The sequence below is a fragment of the Mytilus edulis genome, chromosome 14 (assembly GCF_963676685.1).
Source record: "Mytilus edulis chromosome 14, xbMytEdul2.2, whole genome shotgun sequence".
Taxonomy (NCBI): Eukaryota; Metazoa; Mollusca; class Bivalvia; order Mytilida; family Mytilidae; genus Mytilus; species Mytilus edulis.
The window spans coordinates 1,905,077-1,915,863 of NC_092357.1; the positions used below are offsets into that span (position 1 = coordinate 1,905,077).

General features: G+C 32.9%; 2 protein-coding genes across 3 annotated transcripts; one reads left to right on the top strand and one right to left on the bottom strand.

Annotated features, from left to right (window-relative positions):
* The first annotated feature begins 909 nt into the window (after positions 1–909).
* On the top strand, positions 910–3,723 carry LOC139502428 (putative nuclease HARBI1). 2 transcript variants are annotated; one of them, XM_071291902.1, is made up of 3 exons: positions 910–1,647; positions 2,746–3,032; positions 3,494–3,723. In XM_071291902.1, the coding sequence occupies exons 1-3, from the start codon at positions 1,107–1,109 to the stop codon at positions 3,698–3,700; spliced, it is 1,035 nt and encodes a 344-aa protein (XP_071148003.1). In that variant the 5' UTR covers positions 910–1,106; the 3' UTR covers positions 3,701–3,723. The 2 variants fall into 2 exon arrangements, 1 of the variants encoding a protein (XP_071148003.1); XR_011658838.1 differs by lacking the exon at positions 3,494–3,723 and having other exon boundaries at positions 910–1,864; positions 2,746–2,855.
* Positions 3,724–3,828: 105 nt separating this feature from the next.
* LOC139502429 (myb-related transcription factor, partner of profilin-like) lies at positions 3,829–7,539 on the bottom strand. Its single transcript, XM_071291904.1, has 3 exons — positions 6,869–7,539; positions 5,456–5,739; positions 3,829–4,870 (listed from the first exon to the last, which is right to left on the bottom strand). Exons 1-3 carry the CDS (start codon positions 7,296–7,298, stop codon positions 4,721–4,723), a joined length of 864 nt encoding a protein of 287 aa, XP_071148005.1. The 5' UTR covers positions 7,299–7,539; the 3' UTR covers positions 3,829–4,720.
* Between the last annotated feature and the right edge of the window lie 3,248 nt (positions 7,540–10,787).

Sequence of the window (10,787 nt, forward strand, 5' to 3'; positions counted from 1 at the left end):
TTGAATGTTGGTGGTAACACTAGAACATATCTAAGCAAGCCTTACATAAATCAAAAACCTGTCGAAACAAAACTTGGTCTGAACTCCTTTTATAGCTGACTATGCGGTATGGGTTTGCTAATTGTTGAAGGCCGTACGGTGACCTATAGTTGTTAATGTCTGTGTCCTTTCGGTCTTTTGTGGATAGTTGTCTCATTGGCAATCATACCACATCTTCTTTTTAATATTCAATCATAATTTCTGTGATGTTTTAAAATATCTGTTTTCTGTTTATTTTACAGATCTAGGCCAAAGGATGATAACTCAAAATTCTATCAAAAATGTGAGATTTCAGATTGTTTTGTAGATATCAATGCTTAGTGTGTTTTAAATACAATTTAATAGTACATATTGTGATATGTAGTGTGATTGTTGTTTATTATAGAAAATTGGTGTTTTAAAACAAGCTTTATTAGCTATAAAGATGAACCTTAAATACCAACAATAATGTTTCTCTGTTATAGGATGTTTCCAATTAGACCTACCAATAAAAATATATACCTGTTGTCTGTTTATAGTTATCAAAGGTACCAGGATTATAATTTTATACGCCAGACGCCCGTTTCGTCTACATAAGACTCATCAGTGACGCTCAGATCAAAATAGTTAAAAAGCCAAACAAATTCAAAGTTGAAGAGCATTGAGGATCCAAAATTCCCAAAAATTGTGCCAAATACGGCTAAGGTAATCTACTCATGGGTAAGAAAATCCTTAGTTTTTCGAAAAATTCAAAAGTTTTGTAAACAGAAAATTTATAAAAATGACCATATAATTGATATTCATGTCAACACCGAAGTGCTGACTACTGGGCTGGTGATACCCTCGGGGACGAAACGTCCACCAGCATTTGAATTCGGATGTCCCTCTGGGGCCGGTTGTTCAACTTGTCGTTAACACTAACGCTCCGTTAAATTTTGCTAACGTATCGTTAAAATTTAACGTCTCGTTAATCCTGTTGTTCATCTCATAGTTAGTTTTAACGCTCCGTTATAATGTTCTTAACTTGGGTGAAATTTAACGATGGTAGGTAGCAGCGTTAAACCATTTAACCAAGGTATAATTAGAAAATGGCTGCTTTGTTAATGCCACCACTGAGACCCAGAAAGGACAGAGTTTTTAGAGGAACTATTTCACATTTAACAAATTTAAATGATGATGAACTTAGAAGGAGGTATAGATTTGGCAAGGACTCAATTGCTTACCTTTGTAATCTTCTACAAGACAGACTCAGGAGGCCAACTAATAAAGCAACAGCACTGACTGTTGAACAGCAAGTATGTATTGCACTGCGTTTCTATGCATCCGGCTCATTCTTGCAAGTTATTGGAGATACATTGGGGTATGACAAAGGAACAGTTTCTCGTGTAGTAAATGATGTGACAGATGCCTTGATTGACATTAAGGACGATTTTGTGAGTTGGCCTACAGATGTGGATTCGATCAACAGGATAAAATGTGGGTTTTACAGGCAAAGCAACTTTCCGAATGTTTTGGGGTGCATTGACTGCACACATGTGAGAATACAGGCACCATCAGATGATGAACCATCCTATGTAAACAGAAAGGGGTACCACAGCATAAATGTGCAAGCTGTCTGTGATTTTGAAGGTATTTTAATCTGTATTTTGTCATTCCCTGTTTCGTCGTTGTTCATCTTTTTAAATTGTTCTCTCCCTTTAAAATTACCTTGACATTATCAATAGAGACAACTGGGTCCTTCTGTTTCGACCCAAATTTCGGAGGCTCGATTACATTTAGTCTGGTCTTTATAACACTTGAAAAAGATTTAAGGTTTCCATTTTATTCATCTTGTCAACACAGAAAGGTAAAACATGAACTACTCTTCAATTTGTGGGACCTTTTAGCTGTGCAACATTGTATTTTTTATTTGCAGTATATGACAAAGAACTTCAAATCACGGTACAAAGCGGCATAACTCTAGTTAAATTAATATGACTTGTCTATGATACCGTGTGATTTGCACTGATTTCTTTCACTCTTTGTGATTTCAAATTCTCTTTTTTTAATCATATAGTAATAGCTTTATGTTTGTTTATATCCGAATTTTCTTGTTTTAAAAAAATGTCAGTAATGAAGTTTGTTGAGGAATAACTGTGTGGTACTTTGTGTGACTTCTTTTTTAGCAGGTGCGTTATTAGGGACTTAATTATCATTATTTACCTGGGAGGGGGCTGGTAATTTTGAATTCAAACATATAAAATTTTCATGATCCCCCCCCATAATATTTCACTATTTTTATTTGATCCCCCCCGAAAAAAAAACATTTAAAAAAATGTGACCCCCCCCCCCCCCCCCTTCTATTAAACATGTCAAAATATTAACATGCCAAATATTTGTTTTTTTAGACTAAAAAATACAGATTTTGAGGGAATGAGAGTTATAAATTAACTGAAAGGGATCTTAAAATAAATAAAACCGGTACCATGATAAATGATGTTCAAACTACTTATTTCTTTGTGCAAAAATATTGGGGACTTATCATTATTTACCTCTGTTTGAATTTACAATAAAATTTGAACCCCCCTATTCAACATACAGGAAAAAAATTACCCCCCCCCCTGTCTTTTGACAAGCCCCCTCCCAGATAAATAATGATAAGTTCCTAATGTACTTGCATAATTAATCTGCTATATTTTTTAAATTGTCTTTTTTCTTTTTTTTTAAACACTGAATTTATATTTACAGGCAGGTTTACCAATATATTTGCAAACTGGCCAGGCTCCACTCACGACTCCCACATATTCAACACATCAACTTTGTCTAATCACCTCCAGACAAATCACAGGGGATTGATAGATGGTGTTATTCTTGGGGACAGTGGATATGCTTGTCGCCCTTACCTGCTTACTCCATATGCCAATCCAACAGAGAGACACCAGCAAAGGTTCAACGGATGCCATGCCAGTACTAGATCCGTTATAGAGAGGACTTTTGGTATTTTAAAAAGACGGTTTCATGTCCTTCATTCTGAGGTATATTTATATTAAATACAGATTTGACATTGCAATTCATACATAAATAAAGAACAAAATCCATGAAATGGTTACACAAAAATGACTGAGAGATGTTTGTTAAACGTCAGTGAGACAGCAACCCGAATATATAAATTTGGAAAAAAGGCCCGCCTTGATCAACAAAAGGCTGTCCTTAAGGATCTTTGTCAAGTGTTGTAAATTTGTCTTCAATTTAGAATTTTGAACATGCATTTGGTATCACCGCCATCAATTTTCTAGAACAGTTATCTAAGTGCAAAGAATTAACTATAATGTCAAAACATTGAATAAAGGTATTTTAAATGACTTTTGCATATTATCTATATGTCAAGACATATAAAAAAGGATAACTATTTCTGCATGCCTGACACCTTTTCATTTACTACTAGTTGCTCTAATAACTTGAAACTGAAATGAGCATATACTTTTTCATATTTAAGGTCCGAATGAAACCAGAAAAAGTATGCAGAATTTTTGGTGCATGTGCAGTGTTGCATAACATCGCCTTGTCCAGAAATGAACCGTTGGTGAATGACGACGGTGCTGGTGTTCGACTTGATCAGCCCGTGCAAGTTCCAGCCTTTCTAGGAGTGCAAGATGGAAGAAACACGAGAGAACATGTTGCCAGATTATTTTTTAACCAATGAAATACATATTATTAACACTTTAATATGCTTTCTTACTTTTTCATAGACACATGATCCTAATTTATTGAAGACCAGTTTTATTACACCATGGTCTTAATGGTAACAATGTTTTATTTTGATGATGTTCAAAATAAGGAGACATGGGGTGTTAGTCAGTGAAACAACTATTCACCAAAGTGCAAAATAGTTTGATTTAAGCATTTTCTTGTTACCATATTTAATAACATTGAAACTTTATTCGATAAGTGTTTACGTTTTAAAGTAAAAGATTCAATTATTGCTCATGAAGTCAAACTCTTTACACAAGTGACACAGGCAGACTTAAGATGCTTTTCATGTCTCAGATCAATTACAGTTTCTATTTTTTTTGTCAGAACTATTTGGTTCCAATTTTACACATCACTTCAATTACAAACGTATTCGATATTCAGAAAAGAAATTGGCGAACATTTTCCCTACCAAGTTCAACATGATATAAAAACAGGTGCTTGATTCTGTTCTGTGTTGTTCAATAATTTCGGGAAGTTTTATTGATAACTGTTATATACATGTAGATCGTTGAGGTTAATAGTTAAGACCTCCTTTATATAAAAAAGAAGATGTGGTATGATTGCCAATGAGACAACTATCCACATAAAACCAAAATGACACAAACATTAACAACTATAGATCACCGTACGGCCTTCAACAATGAGCAAAGCCCATACCGCATAGTCAGCTATAAAAGGCCCCAATAAGACAATGGAAAACAATTCAAACGAGAAAACTAACGGCCTCATTTATGTAAAAAATGAACGAAAAACAAATATGTAACACATAAACAAATGACAACCACTGAATTACAGGCTCCTGACTTGGGACAGGCACATACATAAATAATGTGGCAGGGTTAAACATGTTAGCGGGATTCTAATTCATTCAAATATACAACATGTATAATAATGGGAAATATATAATCATTTTTTTTCTCTTTTGAAAATAACTTTTAATCAATATAATATGAGAAGATAACAATTAATATTAGTTGGTAGTACCAAGAGCCTCTAGACACTGTGACAGCGACATTGGCTGGTATTCCTTTGCCTTGATTCTCTCCAGCAGTTCTATTTGCAAGTCCAGCTTTTTCATCTCCTTCTTCTGTTTTTCAATTTCACCCCTAAAATACACAACCTGTTGAAAAAAACAGAAATATTAATGATATGAATTAATCAACAATTGTACATGACTAATTTGTAAGAAAATTACAAGCTCCTGTACAGCTGAATGACTACAATGTATTTCAAGAAAACCGATCAACATAGAAAAATGATATATATAGATGTGGGATATTGTAACCATGTGACAAAAAATTTCGAAACTTCATTTAAAAGGATACTCAGCGTTCATGTATCAGCATCAAGCAACATCTGACTAATATGAAAGTGCTCACATGTCATAACTCATCTGCTGACCAAATCTGAATTTGTTCGGTTAATTGGGAGGAGCGGACAAACAGGGTGAATGTAAGTCTTCGATCCCAGTGTGACACTCTGTGGGAGTGCACTAAATTGTATGTGTAGACAGTATATAAATTGGAAAATTGTCCTGAATATGAATGAAACATTTGTCCCTTGATGTTAATGAAAGTATAATTTAACAATCAATGTTTAATATTACTACCAGTACATATATTCAAAAAAGAGCTATACATGTATTGCCAACAAAGTACTAAGGACACATTATACTACCGGACATGGTTCACTGTTATATATTCACCTGAAGCTCATGAACATCTCCTGCTGTGGCTTTTCTCTTCTTTGTCACTGTAGCAGCTGTAGGGACGGCACGGGATTCATTGTTCACAGGTAGGTTTACCACAATTGGTACTGCCCGGTTACCAATAAACCCTGAGAGAACTGATGGCGACTGAGGTGAAGGAGGTGTTGGAGGTTGTAGTGAGGACTCAGATTGGCATTCCATAGCTGACTGAAATAAATCCTGGGACCCTGTACAGGCCATTTCAGAATCATCTTCAGACAATCTAGCCTCAGTTGCACCAGCTAAAACAAAGACAAAATAGCTCTTAAATTTAAAGTTGTAAGCCAATTAATACGCAAAAGTTTCAGTTTCAAAAAATCCATAGGGGGATAAACCTTTTAAAAATTAGATCATAGATCATCATACGTTTTTGAGTAGACCCCCCTTTTTTGTTGGTGTCGCAAATATTATTCTTACATATTTTCATTTTTTTAAACTACTTTTTCTATTTATTATATATATTTGATATTTTATCAATTGGTTTGAACAATAGTTATATGAGGGGACATCACATATGAAGTGAAATGTAGTTGAGATATTGTCACGCCATGCCAGAGGGCGACAGGTTGTATATTAGTATTATTTTTTTTTTTTTACTTTTGATAACCCTCATAATACATAGAGGTAAACATTCAGGTTTATTCCCTTTAAAACATCTTGTAAGAACGTGTTAATCAGGATAAACTTCGTATTGTAGTTGGGTTTTTTTAAGTTGTAAAATTCTAGCAAAGACAGGATATAGGGACGAACATTTCTATGGTACGATATTCATTCGGGCCGAGATAACATATTTTAATTGAGCGCCATTAACAAATTGAGGAGAGCACCTGTTCAGAATTCTCGCATATCAGCATGGGACAGTGATGTAGATTCACAAGAAATGATAGGGTTAAAACCTTTTCTTTATTCGCATATTGACAGGGAAAACGCAAATAAGATTGAATAACGTTTCATAAAGGTATAATTATATTTCATAACATGCGGAATTTGTAATGTTTACATTGTCACTGATTGTGAGGGCAAGGTCATTATTTAGTACATTTAAGTGCATAAACATCGAAGGCGATGCAGACGATTTGATCATTTAAGAAATAAATATTGGTTAAATACCTTTCAAAAATATGAATAACTATGAACATATCCTTGTATAGAAAGTATTTGGGTGACAATTTAGCACATGAACAAGGAAAAACTTTATTTCAACAGTTTTCAACGATAATTTGGGTCCATAGTGATATCGGCGGACATCAATTTTTGCCTCTACATCGATGTTGTTCCTTCAACTAGGGCATATTAAAAGCACAACTGTTTAGAAATTTCCAGAGAAAGATCTACAGAAACTTTAAATTGATAAGACAAAATATTACATACCAATGATGCAGCTTTCTACACCTCCTATGCCCTTGAAGGAAGCAGAGTCCTTGCACAGATCTATGGTTCTGTTCACTGCCACACTCACTGGCTTAGCCTGTGGTCCACCACCTGTTTTCCCCTGGTCTCTCTTGTTGACAGAAAAGATCTTCTTTGCCTCTTTCTTGGTGTTGCCCCATTTATCTTTACACTCCTTGGCTGACCTATGGGCAACACCAAGAGAAGACACCATCATTGAAATTCTTCCCCAGACTGCTGTTTTTCTTTTATTTGTCAAAGAACTTCCAAATTTGTCATTAATGACTGCATAATTTTTTTCTACCTCATCTTGGAGAAGATTTATCTCTGTTTCCGAAAAATTTGGCTTTCTTTCCCTTGTTTTCTTAACATTAGACTGATTGCATGCACTAGCAGAAGGCAAGTCGGCCATATTTGTTTATGGGGGAAGTTCAGAAAATCTGAATTATGGGTAACTAAAATAGCCTCTAAACCATAGTTAAAATTTAACGACAGGTTAAGATTTGTTAACGGTCACGTTAGCTAACGCTACCGTTAAATCAACTTGAACAACAGCTTTTTAACCTTCCGTTAAGTAACGCCACGTTAAACTTTTTAACGACACGTTAAGGCTAACGCTACCGTTAAGTTAACGACAAGTTGAACAACCGGCCCCTGGTATCTGTTGTCCCTTCTCTAGGTTTAACCTCTTTGCATGGCAAATATGTCAAGTTTCAAGCATACAAAGCTTCTACTAATAATGTCTTTGTATGTCATTGTATGTGGAAACTATTATTTGCAATGCAAAAAAAAAAGTGCCAGGAATAAACAGCACAATTGGTAGTCCTAAATATTATTTAACAAATGATGAAATTCAAAAAAATCACAAATCTTTACTTCTTTCATTTGATATTAAAATCAAACAAAACGGCGCAAATCTACCGTCCTAATACTGTATAGCAAACATTCATAAAGCTCCGTGTAAAGAACAATACATAACTGGATCACCAATATGTTCGACTAACCATCTATCCAAAATGTTGACTTCTATTCTCTCTACAGATGGTGTTCGAAAATATTGTAATAAGATATATTCAACCAGTGGTGTCAATAAGATGTGGATTCTAAAAAATTCTGAAGATATACTGCTTGATTTAAGATCACAATTTGTGTAATGTTACAACTACATAAAGACATGTTTTTCTACGAATTACACTCATATTCCCCATGCTCAATAGAAAGATTTACTTAATCATATCATTTTTCTGTCAATAAAACCTTCTACCTTCATCCATTCCTGCATGTACATGAGATGAACTCTAAGGTAATATGATTAAATAATTGTGCATTATCGATATAAAAATCTCTTTCACAAATGGCATTACATGGTACTATCGAAGCACTTTATGAATTACATTAATTGTTCACGGAGATTAAAGGATTCAATTTTTTTTTAACCTAACATTGTAAAACATTGAGAATGGAAATTGGATATGTGTCAAAGAGACAATACCTCGACAAACGAGCAGAAAACAGCCGAAGACCACAAATGTGTCTGTAACACAGCGTGAAAATCCCGCACCTATAGGCGTTCTTTAGCAGGCTCCTAAACAAAATGCGACCTAGTTCAATCTCCAAAACATCTATATGAACTAAAATAAAAAACGCGCGAGACTAACACAGGCTAGAGGCTCATGACTTGGGAAAGACACACACATGCTGCATGATTTAACACGTGTATCTGCTGTTTGGTCGGGTTGTTTTTGGCCTAAAAAGTAGAATCATCAAGGAATTTAACGAAATTGCTGTTTGAATCTATGGGGAAAGCTTTTCTGAAAATAGTTCATTAAATTTATCCAAAATGACTAAATATTAACCACTACTGGTATATATTAAAGAAGATCTTGGTTCACAAAAAGTACTGAAATCACACAGTGGCTCAGTATTTCTATAACAAAAAAGAATGAATGCATTCATATTCAACACAAACAAAAGTATTAGTATTCTCATACAAAGTAATGTACGTTACTAAATATCTTTAAAGAAAAAAACTTGTCTAGAGGACCATGCAATCATTAACTAGTTTCAAATAACATGGTTTTAGCTAAATAAGAGAATAATGTAATTTTAAACGATCCGACCCATATTTTAGAATATTTTATCTAATACTTTTTTCATTTAATGAATAATAACCAATCCTAAATGATATATACATGTAGTACAAACATGTAATGGTGGCCAATATTTCCATTCAATTAATTAAAAGAAATTATTTTATTCTTATTCAACATAAAAACAAAAGTTTAAGAATATTTTTCCTTCATTTATTCAAATTCTATTCAAAATTACTTATCGAAAGGCATGTATTATGACTAGCAATTGACGTTGCATTATCTCTGATACAAGAGAAGAAATATTTGCATTGTAAAGTATAGAGAACATTAAATCCGTTGCCAATATTAAAAATACGCTTTGAAAAACAACCACTCCTGATGTAAAGAAAAGTCCTGAATTCAAATGGTGGTTCATTATTTCTATAAAATTAAAGAAATAAATGCATATACATATTCAACACAAAAAAGTTAAAGCATTATTTTATTTACAATATTAAAATTCTGATCAACAAAATCATATCGTTAGACCTTTGAAATAACTATAATTTACTTTATTTGAATTTTAAATTGTAAGAAAATTGATTTCTTGACACGAATACCGTCTGTTGCACTTTTGAACAAATCTTTCTGTTTCAAACATGCTAATTACTCAAAAAATGTTTATACTTACATGACTGTATGAATATACAATCAAACATATGATGAATTACATGTATTTCAAACTTGTCAGAAAACATGCACATAGAGTCGGCTGACAATAGCTCAAGTCTTGTTTTTGAATTCTTTAAAATTTGAAACAAGAGTGGGGGTATAAAAAGTACTGTAAAGAAAAGTTAGATTATAAATTCTTGAAAACTTCAGTATTGTATTTTTATTATTCTAAATTTCTATAAGCATAATTATGTCGAGGCCATTAAAATAAAAAAAAAATATATCTAACATCGGGATTATTTTTTTTAGAAAATAAGAAAATATGATCTTTTTAAACAGAGACATGTATATACCTGTATGTCTCTGTTTTAAACAATTCGAACAACTTTTTTTGTATGTTTTCCCCTAATATTCTTTTATTTTCATTAGTACAAAAAGTACTGATATCAGATAGTGGCTCATTAAATCATATCGTTAGGCCTTTGAAATAACTATTTACAAATAACATTGCCCCTTTTTTGACAAAAGACGATAAATTGGTGATATAATCAATGCATACAACAATGTTTTATACGTTCTCTGATATTTTATTTATTTGATAAAAAAAAAAGAATTCTATTTTATAAAAAGTACAAACATCCAATGTCAGCGAATAATTTTCACTGACATAAAGAAATGGTTGCATCTGTAGTAAACAAACGCAAAAGTTTATGCATATTTATCCTTTGATTCACAGTTTATACAAAATAACCTATTTGAATGCATTGAATTGACATTGCATTATTATTGATAAAAAAGAAGAAATATGTGCGATGTTATGGAACGTATCAACAAATTAAGTATCTTTTTCCGGAAGTTTAGTATATTTTATGGAAAAAAGCCAATTTTAAAACACTGGAATTAAATAACGATTCTTTTGTGGATAGTTTCTCATTGGCAATCATACCACATCTTCTTTTTTATATCATAATTTCTATCAAAATAAAGATGTTATTAGATTAATGTTCAACACAAGGAAAAAATTAAGCACTATTGTACTTAAAATGTTATAATGTTACTATTCTTATGAAAAAAATCTGATATTGATGCCTTTGATTAAAAAAGTGTCAAATAACATTGTATTATTTTTTTTTATGCTTTATCTATTCAAACTTTCA